Raw genomic sequence first — 25,522 nt, forward strand, 5'->3', positions numbered from 1 at the left:
TTATGATAAAAATTTGGTTGTACATGTGTTTTGTCATTGAGTTTTTATTATAGAAAATACGAGACAGCCAAAGGATTTATTATTAATATAAAGTTCACTCGAAATATATTTTCAAAATGTTTTTCTGAAATTATGTAAGCTTAGCCAATCAAAGTTAATTAGTTACAGATATTGGAATTACAGTTTTCTTTCAGAAATAAATTTGAAACATATTTAAACTTCTTTTTTATCTTAAATAATTGATTACGCAGTGTAAATAATATTTTCCTAGACCTTTTTTATTATATTATGGACTTTCCCACCTTTTTTTGCTTTTTTTTTCACGATAAGTAATGAATTTAGAGCAGTACTGGTCAGTTAAAGTTAGAATTTCTGAACTGAAAAATAAAAGTAAAAAACGATTATTATGATGATTATTTTAAAATTATTTATAAACTGTTGAGTTATGTTTGTTTCAATATAATATTTCTTTACAAAATCTGAAAGAAGGCAAAAAATTTCTTTCATGATTAATTCATATGCAATAAACTTATTTTATCATTTTTTTTTACATTTTCCCTCTACATATATCTATTATTTATTTTTATATTGTACTATCTCACTCTTAAATATTATTTTTTAAATTTTTTTTTTTGCTTTACGCATTTGAAAAAACAAACAAACTACATCTTCATTTTTATCTTCCTTTTGTCAAACTGGTTTTCAAAACTTGATCCATATGAATAATTTTAAATACGGAAAAAAGTTTTCTGAAATCGGATTAATTAGAAATGAAGTACAGGCTAAGTTCGTTTGTTGTTATCTAAGTCAAAGCCGTTTGTTGTTACCTTTTTGTAAAATTATTAATTTTATCAAACATTCTTTCGAAATAGTTTTTATTTGGAAAAAGGGATATGATGCATTTGATTTTAAGTCATTTTCTGAACAAATGAAGATATTATAATTTAAAAAACACGTTCAGTTCTTATGAAAAAAAAACTACTTTCGTAGGTCAAATCATAGTCGGATGCTTAGTACCAAAAAATATTGTTTTATTAGCCTGTAACTTTTAAAAGAGATTGTTTGAAATAGAAAAAAAATGATTCTTATAAGTCATAGGTCCCATGAAGCCAAATCTGGCAATCTGCAGAAATAGTGCGGAATTCTGGTTCACACAGATAATCGACAATACATAATAAACAAAGGCATAATATCATAGATAATAACATAGACGCATAAAGACGTAGATAACAATACGTAAGGAATACGATAATATCGTGAGCATTATTGGTAACAATAATTACCGAATACGATAATGACACGAAGATTATCGGTAACATATAAAAAAGAACTGCGAATATCAAAGTACATAAGGATAATTATTGAATACGGTATAATTGAGAGTTTTGATAAATTTTAGTTAGATAAATTGATTGAAATTAATTGATATACAGATTTCAATAGAAAATTTTGATTTGTAAGGAAATTTTTTTTGTATCAATTAGGTTCAAATTAATTTTGCTGTTGGTTTTTTCAAATTTTCTAAAAAGCGGCTTCACAGAGTAATTGAAAATATTCGAACATAAGGAAAATTTATTCTATCGCAAAATTTTTTATTTTAGAGGAATTTTTTATTTTCGAGACTGTTTTCTGTTTCAAAAATATCAAATATAATTAAAAAATAATTCTAAATAATTAAAAAAAAATGAAAAATTAATTTACGATTATTACCAATTACGATTAGCACGCATGTTCATAAATATTTTTATATTCCACCACTGATTTTCGTATAAATTATTTGTCAAGATTGCAATTTGTTGCACAGTAATGTAAAAATAACACATCATTTACTTGAATGATTTATATCCAGCGGTTTCAGTGCCTTCAAAAAACAGCCTTAAGAGTGAAATTCACTTGTGGTGAGTCTTGAGAATGAGCGCCCAATTTTGAGTGCGCAAAATATGTCAACGTTATTCTCCTTAAATATTTTCGAAGCAAATGACGCTTTGTCAATAATCAGTCTTATAGGAGTTATTTCCACTACCGTCTATATATATAAAGCCAAATCTTGATGCTTGTAACGTCACGCGTCATAAACTTGCGTTTTAAAGTTAAGTGGGGAAAACGCATTGAAAAATATAAAAACGAACAAAATTAATATGTATGACTTCAAATCTATATACAAAATAGTGTCCCTTATTGTTTAAAAAATTGTGTTACTATTGTCTTTACTAATTTAATTGAGAAACGAAATTTCGTCGAATGAAACTAACTATTTTTATAAAAATGTTTATGATATTTTGAAATCGAAAGTAAATAAGAGAAAATTTAGAAATGTACTTATGAAAAAATAAATTTGTAAGAAATTAACAGTTCATTACTTCGAATTAAAAACTATAATAATTAAGAAATCAAAAATTCTTCATGGAAATATTTTTCTGATCTAAAAATATTAAGAATTCAATTCCAGCTGTTACAAAACATACAGAGATCTTTATTACGGAAATGTCTAAATTGTATGCATTGTCAGGATAACACATTTAATCTTTCAAATTTCCAACAGATATATTGGAAAACGCCAGACTAAAAAATGATATTATAAAGCAAAAATTGAATTTGGATGTAAGTTAAAACATAAGAAATTTATAAGTTATTATTTCAAAAGAATAAAATTTATATTATTTAAAAAAGTGCAAGTTAAACTATTACCTCAAAAGAAGCTGGTAGCAAAAGATGTATAAAATTACATTAATCTAATGAAGTAAATTATCCATAACAAGAAAAGCATAAATACTGAAAAAATATCATCAACAGAAAATTGTATTTAACAAAAATGAGGAATAAATTTCTCATTTTTGGAAAAACTGGTTTATTCCAGAAAATTTGGCTAAAGATAAAGACAAAATTAATATTAATCTTGCGAATTTGATTAATATTTTAGTATTTTAAATCAAGAAGTATATTTAAATTTAAGCAAGAAATTAAATGTTTAGTAAAATTGTGCAAAATATGACCAATATATATATATATATATATATATATATATTATATATATATATATATATATATATATATATATATATATATATATATATATATATATATATATATATATATATATATATATATATATATATATATATATATATATATATATATATATATATATATATATATATATATATATGTTTTGTTCAAACAATGAGGAATTAATTTTTTTAAACATTAGCTATTTTTTTTTATTACAGTTCTGTAAAATACTTGTAATTTTAATAAGAATAGATATATTATTGTTTTTTAAGTGGACCTGAGAGTTAAAATCTTTAGAACAATAAAAATTAATTACCTAAAGGAATCGATATTCAAGAATTGTAACGTGGATATAAAATAAATTATCTTGTCAGCATTTTAGAATAAATTCATACAATTATTAAAGGACTAAAAATTATGAAGCATTAAAAACTTGACTAAAAACATATTTAAAAATCGACGTAAAAACTTAAGAAATATCAAACTTCAGGCTTATTGATGCAATATTTTAAAAAGAAAAGTGTAAAAATAACTTCAAAGATAATTAAACGATTATTTAGTGTTTATTAATTTATATATGTTTCCGAACATATAACTTTGTTTATAATATATTATATAGAAAAACATTATGCAGTAACTTATTTAAATAACTTATTTAAATAACTTATCTATAAACTTATAACTTGAAATTATAACTATATAACTATAGAATGTTATAATAAACTTTATATAAATTGTATATGATGTAATATAAAATTTTTTATATATAATATAAATTGTGTATAATATAAGATAAATTGCATTATAATAAGCATTGTGATAATATAACTTAAAATTTTAACTTTAAATTGTTTTCATGCGTAAGAATAAATATGTTTTTCAAGTACACATTTGTTTACTCTTGAATATTTTTATTGAATCGCATAAAAATACAAAACTGCACTTCTTTTAGTAATACTAAGTGCAAGCTAAATGAATTTCTTTTTCTTTGTTCAATTGTGTTTAAAGTTAAAACTTGAAGAACAATTAGATTCATGATAATTTTTCCACTTGTTCGAATATTTACACACAGCATTGAAAAAATGTTCAATTTAACTATTTTTATTAATGACTGTACTCTTATTTCTTTTTAATTTGATTTGGCATTGTTTGCCTTCTTCTCATACTTTAAGAGATTAATGGACTGTACCGTAAAGCTTTAGTTTTCCTATTGATTTACTATCATGCTTTAAACTAAATTGTTCTTTTCTACTGTCCTGCATTGTTCACTGCTATAAATTTTTATTACTATACACAGTGAAGAATTAAGGAATAAATTTATCTGGAATATTGGTGAAAGAATAATCTTAATGTTTAAAATCAATATACACATTTTAATGAAAGAATATGTTTTTATTTTAAACTACAAAAGAATTATGTAGTAACCTTACTAGCTTCCTTGCACAAGTAACCATAAGTGCAGAAAATTTATTTCAATTTTATAATTATGTGACATTTATTTCAATGACAAAATTAGATTTTCTGTACTTGAGAAATATTCACTGATGCTCATTTTTCAATACTGTACTAAGGAGGAAAAATAAAAAAAATTCTTCCAGCATCCATCAGTTAGATTTTTGCTTAAAAAATTTCAAGAACTGATTGTAGAGAAATTATGACCTTGCTGACCTTCAAGACCTTTTCAAAATCTTTCATATGTGCTGCTCTTAGAACAACAAAAGAGTGTTACAAAAAGACTTTGATAACCTTACAGCTTATCTCAAAATCTTCCATATGTTCTGTTTTTTTCAAGAACGAGATGAGTGATACAAATCGACTTTGATCACTCAAAGACTGTCTCGAAATCATTCATGGGATCTGTTCTTATTACAAGAAAGGAGTGATACGGAAGTACTTTGATTACCTCAAAGTCTATCTTGAAATTTCGCATATGATCTGTTCTTACAGGAGAAGATGGGTGACACAAAACGGCATTGTTGGCATTATGAACCATTTCGAAATATTTTAAGTGATGAGCTCTTACAAGAACAGATGAATGATACAAATTGTCTTTGATAACCTTGGAGACCATCTCAATATCTTTCATGTGTTCTGTTCTTACTAGAAAAGATGTTTAATACGAAGGACCTTTGATGAACTAACCCTTTAAGATCTGATGTGAGTTGAAATTGTTTGTTTTTCTTGCATAAATAGTTCAAATTCTACAAAGTACTGAAATTTATTTTGTTACATACATTAATCTAACAAATTAAGGATAGTCTATGTGCACTGGAATATATTATTAAATTTAGATCTATTGTGTTTGTAATGAAGCAGTTATGGTAATTTTGAAATTAAAATGATAACTGAGAGATGAAAAATTTCACTCAGTTCAAACTTGGTTTCAAATTAATATATTACTATCATGAACAGATTGGGTAAATAAATGTCTAACCAGTACAATCGTTTAAGTTTGGTCTTTAAGGGTTGAAGCATATCCTGAAATTTTGCATATGTTTTATCCTTACAAGAACTATAACAAGAATGTAAGAATTATTCTTACATTCTGATAATTACTTTAATCCAGATTTTGAGTGTCTTGATTAAAGAAGGGTTTTCAAGGAAGGAAAGTTTTTTCAGCTTATTGTCAGTTGTGTTTTGATAAAATATTATTAAAAATAAATATTGAAAAATAGAGCTTTACGATTTAAGTATTGAGAAAGTTTATAGCATCAAATATCCTTAAAAATTTTGAATTGTGATTTACTTCTATAACTACAAAAAGAGGAAAAGACGAAAAAAATTTGTTTATTCGAAAGTTTTGATGAAAGAAGAAAAAAATTATCCAGTACTTCAAGATGATTGATTTCAAAATTAAGATGATCAAAACTGGTGGTACATCATGCAAATATAATTTTGGATTGATTTATCTGTATTTTTAATGCGATTTGTATTGTTCAATATTTTCTGATTTTATACCTTTATGCTTGTGAGTGACGTGAGAAAAATAAAATTATTCTCAAGTCAATTGCAAAATTAAAAATAGCTATATATATCTGACATAAACTTCTTTCACCAAAGAAAAGATGTTTTGTAAAATTTCTCAAACATTATTTAATTTGTTTGAGAAATCTACCGTGTTTGAAAATAATATTTTAAGACCTTTGTTAATTTCGAATATACCAAAAGAGAATTTGGAACTGAAAAATATTAACCTTTAACAAAGAAAATATTTTCTCAAACAGTATTTGTTGTTCCACTAATCTCTTTAAAAATCATAATAACAATAAGCATGCATAATTTAACACAATAATGTCTGAATAACGTAAAAACAAGCAGAATAATGAATGTATAATGTGATAAAATGTGTAATCTAACAGAATAATGTATGTATATTGCAACACAGTGTAAAATATAATGGAGCAATGTGAAGACCACAAGGGAAGAACGGTTTTTGTCCTTAAAAACGCTGATTCGGAGAAAAACGATTTTGCGGGTGGAAAAGAAGGGTTTTTCCATCGTACGACTCATCTTTATTGTTCGAAGAGAACTGATTTTTCACGCTATTGAATTGTCAAAAATTAGTGATTACTCAAAATTTAACGGATGGGATCCAGTTGTCATTTTGGCGAAAAGTGAACATGAACAGTTCTTCCCCCTTGGTCATGTAGGTATAATATTATAGAAGAATGTATTTCCCTTTTAAGGACGAAAATTTTTGAATACTGTTTATTCCTAAGAATATTCAGGACTTTTATTGTTATCGTACGAGTTAGCACATTTTTCTTATTTTTCTTTTAAGAATAATATTTTTAAGAAAGCTTGAATAAATTTGCTATATTTTTACTCCATCAAAATGTGCATCGATTAATAATTAATTTACTAATTGATGAACTTTTAAAAATTTGAGGGTAATAAAACTTAATAAAATTGCATTGCTGGTTTTAATATGTTGTCAAATTAATAAAAGATGTGTTTTGTGATCATGTACTTGTTTTGTTGCATGATACTTACAAATATTTCAGGAAAAATAATATTTCAAAATTTTGTGCCATTGCCTGCCTTAAAGAATGGAAAATATTTTGTTCACTAATTTGTTTCTAATTGTTGAATGATTAATAATATCTATTGTAAATTATTGAATATAAATTCATAATAATGTGCTGTAAATTTCTGATATTAAATAAACTAATAAAAGGTTTGTGCATGAAACTGTTTCGCTGAAATTGAATTGATTTGAATTAATGATATTCACTTCAGAAAACAAAACGTTCACCCGAGTAGGAAATTTAATGTTAAGTTTTATAATCGATAGTACAATATATATATATATATATATATATATATATATATATATATATATATATATATATATATATATATATATATATATATATATAATAAATCGATAGTACACTATAAATAAATTAAAAAAAACGTTGATTACTACTCTACGCTGTAGAAGCAAAGATTGTGAAACACCAAGAATGTTCCTTACAAAGCTGCCACCAGTAACACGAATATTTATAATTAAAGTAAGATAAGAGTCAGTACAAAACAATATAGAATTAGTAATTTTCGAATTAAAATTAGTTAGTAAATCAAACATAAGAGAAACGATGATTTGTTTAACAGAACCGTAGAAATTATACACTATAAAAGTATTTACAGAGACTTAAAAACTAAAATATCCTCATTACACAATTAAAAACTATGGTCAGAGGTGATAGTCTGTTTTCAGTAAATGCATGGCAACATTCAACAGAATCAACTCTCGTTGTAGAATCAACTTGTATTCAAATGTAATAAATAATCCATAGACGATATCGCCATCGTTCTTATTTTGGGAAACGAAATTATTCAACGAATGATGTGAATGCACGTGATTTCGGTGTAAACGTTGCACCTTATAAGCGTTTTAGATTTATTTACACCCTTTGGTTGTAAATGAAAGCTTGAATTGGTGTTAATTTTAAGGGAAAAATGAGCTAAAAAATAAACGGAATAATCTGAATAACTTTTGATCCAAAGATAGGATAGGATCGAGAACTCGATCTTAGTGGTTTGAAGGGGTGAATTCAAAAATGCTAATTAGTGCAGACGATGTCTTAAAATACGAAACAAGGCACAAAAGCGAATTGTTTCCAAATAAAGATACTTTTTTTTAATGGATTAGAATTTCTAATCCCCAAAATATAGAGAGTCATCAATATTTTGGCAATCAAGGCAATCAGGGAAATATGGCCACAGTAGTTTGATCAGGAGAATAGTATAGCGGTCCATAGTGAAGCTGTCCAAAGTTTTGACCCCTAATGTAAATTCATTTTTTTTTTTTTTTTTGTATTTCGCCATATCTTGAAAAATCTTTTTTCGAAATGAAAAATTTGCTCAAAATTAAGTAATTCGTTTATTAAAATATAATTCTATAAGAAAAAGCTTTTTGTAAATACTTATTAGTTTCAATTCGAATGTAAAAAGAAAACAGCAACATATATTTAAAATTCGGTTTCTCAGGAACTATTCGACCAATTTCCCTCAAATTTTTTATTTAGCCATTTACAATCACGATCTTCAATATGATGTGAAAATAATGATGTATATTGTACAACTAAAAATGTTTCATTACTATTAAATAAAATAATAAAATAAAACAAATATTTACTAAAATTTATCTTTTCATAGGCTTAATTCGTATAAAATTTTCTCGAGATAAGTTAAAATCCAAGAAAAAAAATAAAAATAAATAAAATGAACGTATAAGAGTCCAAACTTTGGATCGCTTTCTTAACCAAATTATTGAGACCATATATCCCTGATTACGACTACCCCCTATATTTTGGTGATTAGAAATCAAAATTCGCAGAAAAAAATTCACATTTATTAAAAGAAAGTACGTTTCTGTATCTGATTTTGTAATTTAAAATACTGTCTGCACTAATTAATTAACATATTTAAAGTCACATCCTCGCAACATTAAGATTGAGTCATTGAACGTGATCATTAATTGAAATATTATTCAGGACGGTCCGTTTATTTTCTTGGGAACTGTACATCACAGTTTTTACACTCTATATAAATAAACGTTTAATTTAAATTTGTTTAATCATCTGAGAAAGCAACAGTTTAAGAAACAAATTACGATTAAAGTATCTTAGAAATTATATGAAATGTTTGGTTTTCACTTTTAGCACAAAAACTTTTTATGTTACTTGAAATGTTTGAAACGCTTCTTTAGCGAGTAACAAAGCGTGTTCTTTTTATGATGTTTTGGATAATAAACTTTAGGTATTTAAAATAAATGTTCGAAGTTCAATTTGGAATTGAATTTTCTCTCACTTTACTGCCATTTTTCTTGTGACTCTTGTCGGTGAACATTTCGGTGATTTATTACAGTTCAAAATAGAGGCTTACCAACCATTTTCTTGCTTGCGAACTTTTAAGTTATCCTGTTGAATTTGATTACCGCGTAGTTATTAACTGCATTAATATGTTCTTCAGAAAACTCTTCATTGACTAAGGAATACGACATTCCAATAAAGACAGCAATGCCACTTGAACATTCGCTATTCTTGGTAAAAACGTGTCACTGCTTTAAACAATAAACGATTCGCAAAAGAAGTCTGTGAGCACAAAATCCTCGATAGTGATTGACTCACCTAAATTTTGAATTCGGTCACTAAAAATAAAAATAAGTGTGAAGGCTGCTTATAAGCATAACTCTCACGAAACATAATAAAATTTAGACACGGCACTGTTTTTTGTGAAATGTCAATAACAGGCATTTAATTTGTAGGAATTATTACCACTCACACCAGTCAGATACGATTTTAATAAAGTACTAGTTAGTCACTATAAAACAAGAGCGACATCTAGTATCAAGCTATAACACTGGGCCATTCATAATAACCGTCCTTAATATATATTTTAAGAATCCCTATCGAAAGTGGTAAAAAAGACATAAAACGCTTTCGAAATTTAAAGAATTACTTCTGAAACTTAATAATCATAAAAAAATTAATTTTATTTGATTAATGAACGAAACACAGAGCAGATAAAGGTTGGTTATGAGGAAGACTTCAAAAAATCATTAAGCAATCGAACTGGTTTTGATGTTTTTAGGCTCGACCTCTTTTCCAATAATGTGAAAATTTTAAAGTGTTTTTTTTTCTTCTTCTTTTTTTAAAACATTGTTTTGCTACCCCTAGAGTGAACATAACTCTGAAAAGGATTCTAAAAATTTATATTATGGGTACTGTTTGTGCAATGCCTTGTACAAACCTTGTGTTCTATTTACGTTAATTTATTTTTACCCTACTATGTACGTTTCTTTGACAAAGATTCTAAAAAGCTATGTTAAAGGCGATGCTTACAGAACATCATGCGCATTTATTTACATCTATTTGTTATTCCTAATATGTATATTTCTCTGACAGGCATTCTAAAAAACTATGATGAAAATGGTGCTTGCGTGTCACCATGAACACTAATTTGCATTAATTCATAGGAACTTTTATACGAGCAAAAATAATTTTTTTAATTCTTATGGGAAAAAAACGAAGCAATAAAATTCTGGCAGCGATATATTGTATTCACATAAACTATACAATTTTATATTCAAATTCGATAACTTTTTCGGTAATAGTTTGTTTACAGTGCTCCCTAAAACATTCTTATCTCCAATTTCAACTATTTATGTCAATAATTCCGGTTCAAAATGGTTCAGACGGTGAGCATCGGTTTGCTTATCAATAGTTTAAATAAAATGTTCAATTGTTTATAATCTCTTTTTTTTTTAATTTCTAACGCTTTTCTGTTAATCTCCTTCCCTGTCACTGATGGTCAAATCTTGAAATTAAAATTTCAACCACTTTCCGATTAGTTCGAGTTCTGAAGGATCTACTTGAGCTCTTTTCTTGATGATTATGAACGATACTTATTTGTTTACTGATGAATGCGATTATAATTTACTTCATTTCATTATAAAATAAAATTTATCGTCAATGAAAATCCTCATCACTACAACCAAAATTTATTGTCATATTATTATCGTGATGAATTTATAGTCATTATGAATTTCCACTTCTTTCCAAATACTTGGAATCTTCAAAAGTGAACTGGATTTCTGCGTTCACTAATAATTTAAGTGAAAGCTCTCTTAATGGAGTGAAATAAAAATGTTCACCAATCGAAATTTAGTCCACTTAGTGAAAAAAAATAATAATAAAATAAAACAAGCATTTTAATAAAAGCTACATCTTCAATGAAAACTACATTCGGCATAAAGGCAAACTTAAAAAATGAATAAAACAATTTACAACAATTTTTTCCAAGTAAATTAAGAAAGATGAAATAAATTGAAGATTTTTTGTAAGACATAAAATAGTACACGCACTGAGCATCGCGTTCGCACTCAATATCTATCAACATCAATCTATCACTACTTTTACCAATACCATCTCCATTAACCTATCCCCATCAATCTAACACTTATCACGATTAAATCCTCACTCTAAGAAATAAAACTCCCACTCTTTGCGATTCAGCAAACCTGTAGTATCATTTTTACAGTACTACTACCATCACTGAAGCAAGTAGAGTTTAGTTTAAGATCGACAAGAAAATAAAATAATTTTCTCACTATTTTATCTAGTTAAAAAGGTTTTTTTTAAATTTATATTTTATTTTCTTATTTGAAGAAACATTACCACCAAAGAAGAAAAACATATATTGCAGTTATATCGTATTTAATGATATTTCACATTGTCTAACAAAATTAGCATAAGTAAAATTATCAAAGATTGGGAATTTTCTGTCTGTTATTCTCAAACTAAATATCAAAACCAGCTGCTGATTTGTCATCTTAGGAACAACGCTTTGTTTAGTTTTCAACATTTTAAAGTCATTTAACAAGAGGAACAAATCAAGCCCAGGTGGTTTATTAGGATATTTTAGTAGTTAGTCAAGTATAAATATCCGGATCAAAAGAGGCTTGAACAGATTCTTGCAATTTCGCCCTTTCTTTCTTGTATAAAGTAAGTATCCATTGGTGTCAGGACGCATTAGTAAGTATACAATTTTTTTATAAATACTAAACATGGGTTTGGATTCAAATGAAGACTATTCTGGTAAAGCGTTGATGCGTATGACGAGGGAGATGACCCTAAAGCAGCAAGGAGAAAATTGCAAAAAAATAGAAAAAGGTCAAAATTATCTGACAACGATAGTTGGTGTGGCAGGCGTAGCATTAGGACTGGCAACCTTGTTTGCCATGCCGTTGTTGTTCGTGGTCGCATCTGCGCTTTTGGTTAATGTATTGATTGCCAAGGCCTTGACAGCAGACGAGAAAATTGAGAGAGAATGCTCTGATGTCCCTTTTAAAGAGTTAGACGAAAAAATGAAAGCTAGACAAGAAGAAACAGATAGAAAAATTGAGTGATATTTCGCAGGTTCTTTTTCAGATTTTTCAATGTGAAATGATTTCACCATAAACCTTTCTTGGCATAAACGATTTTATTTAGATGCATACTTATGCCACGACACAAACATGAAGTATATAGAAAATAATAGTAATTAATCACATAATCGATGAAACTTCGCGCTCCATCATAGAACATTCCAGTCTTCTCACACCAAGCTAGAGAACCCCCCAGCTTCTTTTTTTTTCTTAAGTTTTTTCGTATCTCGCAGCGCCATCTATTGTCGACGATTCTTACAAGTCCCCCCAAAGGAAGCACATTCGTCACCTTAGAGACAATGCTGCTGAGAGAGAGAGAGAAAACCTGAAAAATACAATAAAAAAAAAACAGCAACACAGCTTCTATTCAGGTGATGAAATTCAAGTGAGAGCTCCAAAATATGCAGCTCCCAAAAATCATAAATATATATATATATAAGTATATATAAGTAAAACTATATTCCTTATGATAAATAAAAACATAAATATAAACAATTCAAAATATTACAAAAAAAAATTATTTATTTATATATTTTTTCTTTTACACGTTATCAATGTAAAAAAAAAAACACTTTTTTTTTTTTAAACAGCCCTGACATTTAAGTTTTGTTCCGAGTTTAAGACAAATATATATACATGATTTCTTTAGGAATTAACTGTTAACCTTGATAATGCGTCGGCATTTCCATGTGAACTGCCCTTACGGTATGTTAAAGTCATATTATAGCGTTGTAATGCTAAGGCCCACCGAGAGAGTTTAGCCCCATGAAGGGTACTTCGGGTCAGGTAAGTAAGGGGATTATGGTCTGATACAATTTGTACCTTGGCACCGAAAATCCAAGTATCAAACTTTTTCAAGGCTTCGATGACACAAAATGCTTCCCTCTCAATGGTTGACCATCGTTGTTGGCAAGGATTTAGTTTTTTGCTAAAAAATGCGATGGGCATCTCTTTTCCTTGTTCATTATTTTGAGCTAAACATGCTCCAATTGCAAACGCAGACGCATCAGTATAGAGTTGAAAGGGTTTATCGATGTCTGGAGTATGTAGTGACGGCATTTTAATCAGCTCTTCTTTAAGTTTGTTGAAGGATGCTTCTGCTTTCGAGTCCCATGAAATATTATTCGGAACATTCTTTTTAGTAAGGTTCGTTAAAGGTAGAACTATTTCAGAAAAATTTTGGATATATTCTCTATAATAGCTCACCAGCCCTAATAGACTTCTAACTTCCTTTTTGGTGGTAGGCTTAGACAAATTTTGGATGACTACTACTTTTTCAGGATCTGGAGAGTGAGTGCCAGAACCTATTATATGGCCTAAGAACTTCACGTGACTCCTTCCGAAATCACATTTTTCTAGATTTGCGGTTAGACCAACACTTCGCAGAGTTTGAACCACCTGGTCGATGTGGTAGAGATGTTCATCCCAGGATCTAGAAAATATCGCCACATCATCAATATATGAGCGACAGTAGCGTCTATGGCGAGCTAGTACTTTATCCATGGATTTCTGAAAGGTACTTCCAGCATTCCTTAAACCGAACGGAAGGACCTTCCATTGGTAATGGCCAGCATGAGTGACAAATGCTGTAAATGGTTTGGCGCTTTCCTTCATCGGGATTTGCCAGTACCCTTTCGTTAAATCGATTACTGTTATAAAGTGGGCTTTACCTATTTCAAAAAGTAGGTCTTTTGCGATCTTCATTGGATATGCGTCAGGAACTGTAAAGCTATTCAGAAGTCTAAAGTCAATGCACAGTCTAACGCTACCATCCTTTTTTGCAACGCATACCACAGGATGTGCCCATTCACTGTCACTGGGCTCTATTAGATCCCATTCTAGTAATTCCTTAACTTGGCGATCAACTTCGTCTTGTAGCGAAATGGGGACACGATAGGGTTTTAATCTCTTCGGACTGCAGTCTGCTGTAACTTTTATGTCATGACCATCGACATGGGCTTGACCTGGTTTGCTACTAAAAACATCGGTGTATGATTTTAACACATTGAATAGTTCCTTTCGCTGGTAATATTTTAGGTCACCTTTCATATTTTGCAAGTGGGTCCATAAGTCTTCAGTAGATTTGTCCATAAGATCCGCTGGTGCATAGTGGATATCTCCAAAGTCTTCATCTTGGTCGAAAATGATACCAATATGATCCACTCGAACAATATAAGGCCTTAATTTATTTATGTGGAGTTCCCTTATACTCCCGTTTTCCATTTCGACTTTGGCAGAGTGAGGTCTGGTACGTTCGATTACAGTAGCTGGTCCTTGCCAAGTACTGAGCAATTTGTGAGATGACGATGGAATTAGCACGAGGACTTTGTCCCCAACATTCAAAGTCTTATCCTTAGACCGTAAGTTGTATCTTGATGTGTATCCGTCTTGAGAGATTTTGGAGTTTTCAGCTGCAATGTCATGAGCTTTTCTTATTTTTCCGATAAGATCATGTAGGTAAGTTTCAATTGAGCGGGATGCAGTGACTGGAACGCTACGTTCGCCTGTCCAAATCTCTTTCAATAAGGATAAAGGTCCCGGTGGCAGTCTTCCATACACCATCTGGAAGGGAGACAAACCAGTGGTGCTATGTGGCACTTCTCTATAGGCAAACAGAAGATAGGGAAGGTGTAGGTCCCAATTCCTTCCATGTTCTTGGATATTTTTATTCATCATTTCTTTTAAAGTCCTATTCCATCGTTCGACAGCACCCATACTCTCGGGGTGTCCGGGAGTGGAAAATCTGGGACATACGCCAAGTAAGTCTTCAAAAGATCGGGTGAGTTTGGCTGTGAAATTAGTTCCCTGATCGGAACAAATCATTTTTGGAAATCCGGTTTGAGAAAAAATCTTCATCAGGACGTTGCATGTGGTCTTTGCACTTATTTCTCTAACAGGGATGGCTTCTGCCCATCTAGTGCATAAATCAATTGCACATATCACAAACCGATGACCTCTTCTGGATGGTGGCTCTAACGGTCCAATGCAATCAACACTCCATACTTCAAAGGGTGTTTCTGGTCTGACGATAGGTTGGATTGGAATTCTATCTTTATATGTGATTGTTCGCTTCAATTGACATTCCTTGCAGCTTTCACAGAACTTCTTAACGTCTTGTTTGATAGTAGGCCAGAAGAATGAATATTTAATTCGTTGAGTTGTCTTTTTCTCACCGAGGTGACCAGCAAGAGGAATTTCATGAGCCATTCTCAGAACTTCTGTTCTTTTCTCTAAGGGTAACACAACTTGTTTGATGTTTTCGCCACAAATATTCTCCGAGTGAAGTAGAATTTCGTTTTGAACTGTATAAGCATTTTTGTTCCTTTTCGCCCATTCAAAGCATTTTTCTAGACTCTCATCTTGTTCTTGAAGAGTCTTAAAATCCAATTTAGTGTCATTTTCCATTCTTGCATTCTTAATGTCTTTTTGTGAAATTTGGGTAATGACAGCACAATTTGAAGTATTTTCTTTCAATGGTGATGGTTCGTCGCTAGAGTCTTCCCCCTCTGAAGAGGTATTCCATTGAAGATTACTGTGACAAAGCTCAATATTTTCACACAGTATCTCATAAGCTGAAGAACTTAGCAGCAAATCGGTTACCAGCTTCTTTGAAACAGCACAGGTGATAGGTACACTACCATGAAGTTCGTCATTTATTTTCATTTGGAAAATTTTCAGTGGAGTGACTTCGCTTTCTCCGAAAGCAGAAGATATCTCTATTTTACTTTCTCCTTCACAAGGTATGTCGGCGACTAACTTCTCGCGGACTACCGATATCTGGGCTCCTGTGTCTACAATGCCATTTAGAACCACGTTTCCGCATTTAACTCTGACGAGTTTTAAATCATCTATGTTTCCAGATATATCCACGGATTTTGAGACAGGAATAGAAATCTTGGCAGTTAGCACTTCTGGTTTTTCTTTTTCTAAAGGGAGTGGTGACGATTGGATTAAATTGTTTTGGGCAGTTGTAGGAGTGTTTCTAGGTTGCCGATTTTTAAGGCAAAATCTGGATGTATGGCCTTCTCTTCCACAAGTATAACAAGATAGTTTGGAAAACGACCTCTGTAGTTCATCACTCTTACGGGGTGTATATGTGCTTGATGAGCCCTGTTTGTAGAATGATTTGTTTCTTGAATTTCTTTCTGAAGGTGGAGTACGAGGTCGCCACTTTTCATTAGTTTTGTCTTTTGAGGGAATTCCAGTTGTTTTCCTTGAATCATTACGTACACTGTCATATTCGTCAAGCTTATCCGCTAATTTGGTTGGAGAAACGAAATTTGCCCACTCATCAAGAAGGTGGTCTCTTACTTCATGAGGTACCTTTTTCTTAAGTTGATCAGTGATAATGAGATTTTTTAAACTGGCAAAGTCTTTGATTTCAAGTCCATCAATCCACTCTTCGAAATAATTCGTGATTTCATAACAAAAATCCCTCCACGATTTTTCAGTGCTTTTCTGGTGCATCACAAACTTTTTTCTAAAACTTTCAGGATTCAATTTAAATCTCTTTAATAAGATGGCCTTAATGTATTCGTAGTCTTCAAATTTTTCTTCAGATTCTCTACCAATTAGTTGAATGATTTCAGAAGGCAATAAAGTTAATAAACATGACACCCAGTCTTTAGAATCAATCCCTGTTCTTTTAGCCTGTCTTTCAAATAAAGATAAATAAATCACGATATCATCATCCCTTAACTTGAATTTAGGAATGAGCTTAATTAAGTCAACGTTATGTTGTCCGTTTCCATTGGGCGATGAAGTTTGAGTTAGTTGAGTACGGGATTCAATTTCAAGTTTTTTCAACTCAAATTCCATTTGTTCTCTTTTCTGCTGAGCTTCGATTTCGTCCTTCCTTCGCTGTTCCTCAATTTCTTCCTTCCTTCGCTGTTCCTTAATTTCTTCCTTCCTTCGCTGTTCCTCAATTTCTTCCTTCGCTGTTCCTCAATTTCTTCCTTCCTTTTCCTCTCTTCCACAATTGAGAAAAACATTTCTCTGGCAAACGCTTCATCATATGTGTCATTTTGTGTTATTTTGTTTTTTAGTGTTATAATTTTCATACTTGGATCCACATCAATTTCTAATTCGGTGGCCAACGTTATCAAATCCTCCTTTTTACCCTTTCCCAAAAATGCCATGCCTTAAATTTAATAATTCTCAATCATAAAAAAAAAATTAACGGAAAAAATTGACTACTTCCTAATTAATATTCCAATAATTTCTTAAAAGAAAACACATAAATGAACATCATTCACAAATCTATAGAAAATGTCTATTTTTGACAACCTCAAAACGAAATTAACAACCTCAAAATACTGAGAATACTTTGTAATATTCAGTTATCGATTTGTTATATAATAAACCTTAACACTTATGAACATTTTAAATCAATACTTTGTTTACACTAGATATAATATATACTTTCCTACAAGTTCACAAATTCAAAACATAAAAATTATTTTAACCAAAATAATTATTCTTAGAACAAAAATCAAATTCTACGTGAGAATGAAAACTTTAACTGAATATTTTAAATCATTAAATGCGATAAGAAATTTATAAATAACTTTCGTATAAATTTCTCATTAAAATGTACGAAAACAAAATATATCATACGTATAAAAAAATTCAACAATGATACAATTCAATATCAAAATAATCAAATAGAATAAAACAAACTCAGTTTTGTATTTTTTTTTTCTTATTAAAAGACACTTGCCTCTTCTTTCAGAAATAAAAAAAAACATTTTATGCAAAAATAAAAGAAACAAAACAATCGTTTTAGAATGAGACTTCCAAGGTTGGTTGACGCCAAATTATATTCCGTTATTTGATACAACCTATGCTTTTTTTTTGTTTGGTTTAATAAATCTTAATTGATATAAATAATAGATCATTCAGCATTCTTTATTTTCGAAATACGATTGCAATGTTATATTTTATGCTGCTTCCAAAAATTTCCAAAACAGAATTTAAAAACCACAATAAATTCAATTTTATCAAATAAAATTTTCAATTACGATACCACGCTATATGTTATGCACTGGCGTGCTTCCAACAATTTCCAAAACAGAACTTAAAAACCACAATAAATTCAATATAATGAAATAAAATTTTCAATTATTTGGGACGAAAATCAAAACAACAAGAACAACCAAATTCTTTTTAGAAATATGCTATCTACGTACTCTGGCGAGTAAAAGAATTCACTTTAGAACACTGGCGTGTTCGTACTCTGACGAGTAAACTAAATTAATGTTCCATGTCGGAACACAAACATTTAATTTCCATTTTGCATAATTTTCGCCCAAATAATTATAATTACTTATTTATGGGAGCATACATTTACAAATATAAAGTGAGCTCTCACCTGGTTTTTGGTTCTGCATCATCTTCGGCGGCTGCGCCAGTGATATTTCGCAGGTTCTTTTTCAGATTTTTCAATGTGAAATGATTTCACCATAAACCTTTCTTGGCATAAACGATTTTATTTAGATGCATACTTATGCCACGACACAAACATGAAGTATATAGAAAATAATAGTAATTAATCACATAATCGATGAAACTTCGCGCTCCATCATAGAACATTCCAGTCTTCTCACACCAAGCTAGAGAACCCCCCAGCTTCTTTTTTTTTCTTAAGTTTTTTCGTATCTCGCAGCGCCATCTATTGTCGACGATTCTTACACGGAACAAACTGAAATTTTGAAGGAAGTGAATGCAAAAGTAACCCAAACTCTCGAGAACATAGAAGAGGCAAGAAAGGAAATGAGCGATAGTTTTCAGAGGGTATTGAAAGAAATAGGGGATCTAGATGCTAGTAATCCAGTTTCAGAAATAAAAACTGCGATCGAATCCATTTCATTTGGTGAAGAAAACAAAAGGTTAGCGACTCCTGATCGATACGTTTATATCATCGAGCAAGAAGTAGCAACTAAATCTGACTCATCTCTTTACAATCACATCGGACTCCAAGGTAGTCTGTATAAGGCCATTTTTGCAGTGATTAACAAGAAGAATACCATCAAACCAAACATCGCCCTTCCCGGACTCAACATTGGAGTTACGACTTACGCATCAACTGTTATTACTCTCGTTCAGCAACTTAGATATATGTCGGAATATGTTTACCAAAAGGGCGATTTGAATAAGTTCAACAACTATTTCAGTCGTCTTATTTTTGATTTCAACTATTTCAAATTAATTCTTAATGGTTCCTCAAAAAAGCAAGGTATAATCGACCGAGTTACAAAGATATTAAGCGAAGCGAAAAAAAACAAAAGCAAGCAAGATCTTGGCGAAGAATTGTTCGAAAATATTGGAACATACATCACCCAACTTAATCAATTAAAGCAAAAGATTGCAGCACTTTCATTAGATGTACTCGAAACCACCCCAGATAAAAACATGGATATTGATTTCAACTCCAGAACTGGGAATCAACGCAGTAGTAGTAACTTCTTGGATTGGAAAAAAGGCACGCAGGTGAGCTACGCGGTGCAGTTCGAAAAAGACGGTAAGTATTCTAAAGTTAGTGGCTGGACTTTACCGCAGGAAATAGTGAACATAGCCAACCCGGATATTGTATTCCGGAAATCGAGCAATATGAATAGATTAGTTTTCCGAAAATTTGATGATGGTGATGCAGAATTGGCATATATCCTCCCTGGCGGCTCAGAAGTAAAATTTAGAGATGTCCACAGGGATTTATATAATTTAGCTTTTAAAAACTCCCTCAGCGAGTCTCAGGTTTCAAGTAACATGGTTAGACTCATTAGATTGGGCGCGAATGTTAAGGCAGTGTTTGAGGGTAAACGAACCGTTATTCAAGCGGCAGCTATTGCTGGACGATCTGTTATGTTACGTAAGATATTAGAAAAAGACCGCTCTCTCATTAATAAACCAGATAGACTCGGCTTCACCCCTCTTCACTTAGCTGCTGAAAATAAAAGGACCGCTTTTGCACGATGGCTAATTAATCGCGGAGCAAACGTTAATTTACAAGGACAGGAATATAAAATAACCCCTCTGCATTTGGCTGTGCGTTACCATGCCGACGAAATTGTAGAAGATTTGTTGGAAAACTCAAAAATTGACCCAAATTTAAAAGACGTAGCCGGTCTCACTCCTTTGCATTATGCTGTAACCGATGAAAATTACAATAAAGAGCTTTTCCTTACACTAATACGAAATAGAAAAACAAATTTAAATGCAAAGGATAACAATGGATTAGCAGTTGTGCATTATGCAACCATACTGAATAGATGGGAAGAGGTAATTGATTTAGCTATTCAAAATAACAGATTTGATATCTATGCAAAGGATAATCAACAAATGTTAGCTGTTCATTACGACGCTATGAAAGGAAATAAGGTTGAAAAATTAATATCTTCTTTAATGTTTGATGAAAAAGCATCTAAGCTTAATGATGCAGCAGGCGAGAAACATTGGACTCCTTTACATTTTGCCGTATTTTTTAAGCAAACTGCTTGGGTGGAGTATCTGTTTGGGCAGCATGAAAATGTGGTATCAAAGGTCAATGTAGATGCTAAAGATGTCGATAATCAGACTCCTTTGCACTTAGCTGCCGGGGCTGGCTTGAAAGATATTGTTAAAATTCTTCTGGATAATGGAGCAAAAGTGTATGAAAAAACGAAGAAACAAAATGCACCTCTTGATCTCGCAGTTATGCATAATAGAAAAGAAGTTATTGATGATTTGCTGACATTTGAAAAAAATCAAAAATTGAATAATGGAAAGTCTGCTAAAGAAAATGATACTAAGGCGTGTCAACTAGCAAAGGGAGAGATGTTAAATCTACTAAAGAAGAAGAATCGCTGTGGCAATTTCCGCCGCTCGATTGAATCAAATTCTAAAAACTCTGCTCGGGGATTCACTCTTACTGGCATGCTTGAAAACAATAGTTTAAGACCTTTGTTAATTTCGAATAAACCAAAAGAGAATTTGGAATTCAAAAATATTAAACCTCTAACACAAGTAGATGTAAACGGTGCCTTGCTTTTACTGGATCTCTTCGTACGGAAAGTGACGAACGAAAAATACAATTCTGCAGTGATTGGTTCTGAATCGTTGTTAGATGCACGAGCTCTAGCTTTAAACATCACGGATAATTTGCAAAAGATCATGGAAATGGCAGGAAATGATGGAGATCTGTTTGACATTCATTCAAAGATATACAAGGCTTTTATGAGCGGAAATGATTACAAACTTGTAAAAGAAATATGCACTTATTTAAACAAGTACTCCACTTTAGAACCACAGGAAGTTGAAAAGTTTATTTTTGCAATGGTTGAAAATAAATCAGCTGAAATTACCAAGAAAATAATTCAAGGTAACTTTGAAAACTTAGTCGCGCAGGCCTGTTATCGTAATCACTATTAAATCCTTCCGTCATTAAAGGAAGCCTGATTTAAACGAAAATAGATTATTACATAAAATTAATAATAGAAAGATAATTTAACTTAATTATAGTTCAAGAATTTTTTTCTTCGATTGAAAAAAATTGGCTAAATAAATCAAGGAGGTTAATTTTAAAAAAGGCATGCACCGTGATAATTGTATCAATATAAAATTTCCAATTAGACTCCAAAAGTATTGAGTTTGTGATTTCTTAAAAACCTATGTGGAAGATGGTATATAAGTAAATCAAATTAATTTAAACAGCTAGGTTATTCTTTTCATAATAGCGCTTTCTGCATTACTGCTGTGTTTTTAGTTAACTTATTTTAAATTTAATTAGAACTTCGAAGACAATAACTAAAAACTTGAAAGAATTTAGAGGGAAATACATATACGCGAAACTTGGCGAAAGTATAATTTATGCATGTTTCACAAAACTGAATAAGTTCTGAATTATTATAGAAAATTAAATTTCAGAAAAATAAAATTTTAAAATAAAAAGTGTCACTAAACTTTGAAAAGTAAATAATAATGGAATGTAAATAGTATTTGCTTACCTCGTTTTTATATTATCATGAAATATGAATTTTTTTGGTTAATTTTTATTAATCTAATTATTAATTTTTATTTCATTATTTTTGGTTCATTTTTATGTTCATTATTATTGTTTAGTTTGTTATTGTTTGGTTCATTATTATGTGTTCTGCGCGAACAGGAATGGCACCAAACAAAAGTCGCCAATTTCGCTAAGGGGGCACCCTCAAATATATTTTTGCCTAAATATTTTATTTTGTAAGAACGTTTTTATAAAAAAGGGACAGAGTGTACTATAAAAAGTTTTATGTAGAATGTAAATTTCTTGTTTATTTATTCCATAAATAATAGAAAAGAATGAGACTTTATATGAATAATGACTATTCATAAAGTGCTTTTTCCTTTACAAATTGTTTCATATGCTTAGGAAAGTGTGAATTTGCTAATAAAAAATGATTTTTTGACAATTTGTACACAGAAACTCATATATATTTTTAAAGCACATTATTGTTAGACTTAGTAACCTATGTGTTATATTCAGTTCTACTTTGAGTAATTGGTATTCATTTTTCCATTAAGCAGACACAAACTGTATAATAATAAATATTTTTGTCACGTGTTTTTTACAGAATATTTTTCTATTTGCTTTATGCTAATGGTGGAAATAATTATTTTAAATGTAAAATTATTAGGAAAGATAAATTTATAATTTATATTCTATTTGTTCAAGTAAATGGTTAATCCTCAGAACTATGTCCAATGAACATTTATATAATAATGAATATGTAATTGTGAATATTAATTTTATAAGTAGAAATAATCTTATTTTCGTTTAACTTTTTTCATGAGCTTTTGCATTGTTCTTATACTTTAAAAGACATACTAGGGGACATGAATTTTTGAATGTAAGATTTAAGTTATTTGATTAGTTTATTTTTACACACATAAATCATTATATATGTAATGATTACTATTAATAGTTACTATTATAATTATCATTGTAATTATATTTTTCATTAAATTATTGCTGTAGTTTGTTTCTTTTTCTTTTATGTTTCTTTTTAGAAAACTCAATAGAGAAATGAGGAATTAACTAAAATGAATATTTAAATGAGAGGTCTAATTTTCAGAGGCAAAAGAACAAGCGCAAATTTATTATTTTATTTCATCTATATTTTGATAGCTAAATTGGATTCCCTATACTTTTTTCGAGATTCTTTGTAGAAGGTCTCAAAAATAGCATTATTAAATATTTTAAGTTAATAACAGGATGATCTAGAACAATATTTAGTCCTCTCTCATGCTCTGTTTAAAAATATGCACAAAAAGTAAAAAAGTTAAAAACTTTGAAGACCAGAAAACTTTTCCAGAACCCTTCTACTAAATTGTTCGTTAAAAATGTTCAGCACCTAATTGGATAGGATGTAGATATAAGAATATCTTGAAACCATTTATACGTTCTGATCTTAGTAATATCAAATGCAAAATGATTTTGATAACTCTGCAGAATATCTAGAATTCTTCCATATGTTTTGATGTTTCAAGAACATCAAAGATGAGTTATGCAAAATGACTTTGATGGCCCTAAAGAACATTTCGAGTCCTTCCATATGTTTTGACGCTACAAGAACAGTTAAATGATACAAAATGACTTTGATGACCTTAAAGAATATTTCGAGTCTTTTTCCTTATGTTTTGATGCTACAAGAACAGATGGATGATGCTAAATGACTTTGATAATCCTAAAGAACATTTCAATTTTTTCCATATGTTTTGATGTTACGAGATTAGATAAGTAAAGCAAAATGTTAAATTTCAATAAAATGAAAATGAAAGTGTTTTTTTCCGTAATTACTGGAAGATTTCAGTAATTAAATCTAATGTATTTACCATTTTAGCTCTCTTAAGTCCTATCAAGATCTACAATGAATTTGTATTTCAATAAAGCAGTTGGGAAATTTTAATGCTAGAAAAGATAGATATTTCTGCTTACAATCAATTTTGTTTTCGTAAAATCAACTACCATTGAAAAGAGAATAATAGGTAATCTCAATAGGAAAAGATGTGTTGCAAACAGTTTCCTGTTATTATTATTCATTCAAATGTTATTCAGCAAATTCTTCCATTTATATCTTTAGCTATCATAACAGAATGATGTGTAAATAGTGTACACAGAATAATGTAATTCCCTTCTGAAGATGAAAATTTGTGTATACTGCTGATTTCCAAAAGTATTATATATGTTTGAAATCAAATTATCGAATTTTTTTTTAAAATGACATTTTTCGACCAGTTTTACTGAAATGTCTTTATTTTAAATCCACCAAAAGGCTTGATCTGCTGGATTAACAATCAATGGTTAATTAATTAATGCACCTTTTAATTTTCCAGTTTGGTTAAACTCTATAAATTCCTAATTTTAAAATATTGTCAAAAAAATAAAAGCGTATAATTTTATTATGCATGGATAGGTAATATTTACTTTATAGAATATAAGTACAATCGCCTATAATTTTGTAAACCTCCTAGCTTTGTAAACTGAATAAAATTGCATTGATGGTTCTAAAATTTTGTCGATTTTAAAGTGATTAATTATATATATTGTAAATTAAGTGATTTAAATTTTTAATCATGTGCTGTAAATTTCTGTCATCAAATTGTCAAAAAACAGTTTGCTCACTTCACTATTGTATCTCTAAAATATGAATGGTTTGAATCATCAACTGAGAAAACTCGATGAGAGCATTAATCAAAACACTGACATCCAATTAATTATTACAGCTTTCTATATAAATACTGCATTCGGCTTACCATTAAATTTGGTCATCGAATTTGTTGAATATTTCATAGCGATTCAAATTTAAAAATAAATCTTACTGAACATACTTAATTAGACTAATAAAGCTTTTTCTAAATAGTTAATCAAGATTACGTGCATTTCAGACTGCACTTATTTCTAGATGAATGGAGAGTTAAGCCATTTATAAATTAATGTAATGGATGGTCACGCTACTACATTGTATCTCAAATGACGGTAAAAGTACCGGTAATTTGGGTGTCATTCGTAAAATCCATTTTTTCCGCAAAATTAAATTTTACAATAATATTTCTTTAATTAGAGTG

The 25,522-nt window shown here is 29.9% G+C and overlaps 1 protein-coding gene and 1 long non-coding RNA gene across 2 annotated transcripts; both read left to right on the plus strand.

The window, feature by feature from the left end:
- Positions 1–11,906: 11,906 nt before the first annotated feature.
- Positions 11,907–24,695, plus strand: LOC147805249 (uncharacterized). Its single transcript, XR_015428609.1, has 2 exons — positions 11,907–12,020; positions 23,465–24,695. It is a non-coding gene; the product is annotated as an uncharacterized LOC147805249 (long non-coding RNA).
- Positions 12,017–21,932, plus strand: LOC107440049 (alpha-latrocrustotoxin-Lt1a-like). Its single transcript, XM_087149762.1, has 2 exons — positions 12,017–12,419; positions 19,134–21,932. The coding sequence occupies exons 1-2, from the start codon at positions 12,083–12,085 to the stop codon at positions 21,845–21,847; spliced, it is 3,051 nt and encodes a 1,016-aa protein (XP_087005888.1). The 5' UTR covers positions 12,017–12,082; the 3' UTR covers positions 21,848–21,932.
- Positions 24,696–25,522: the final 827 nt, after the last annotated feature.

The sequence above is a fragment of the Parasteatoda tepidariorum genome, chromosome 8 (genome assembly GCF_982258835.1).
Source record: "Parasteatoda tepidariorum strain Cologne lab strain chromosome 8, Ptep-v5.0, whole genome shotgun sequence".
Taxonomy (NCBI): Eukaryota; Metazoa; Arthropoda; class Arachnida; order Araneae; family Theridiidae; genus Parasteatoda; species Parasteatoda tepidariorum.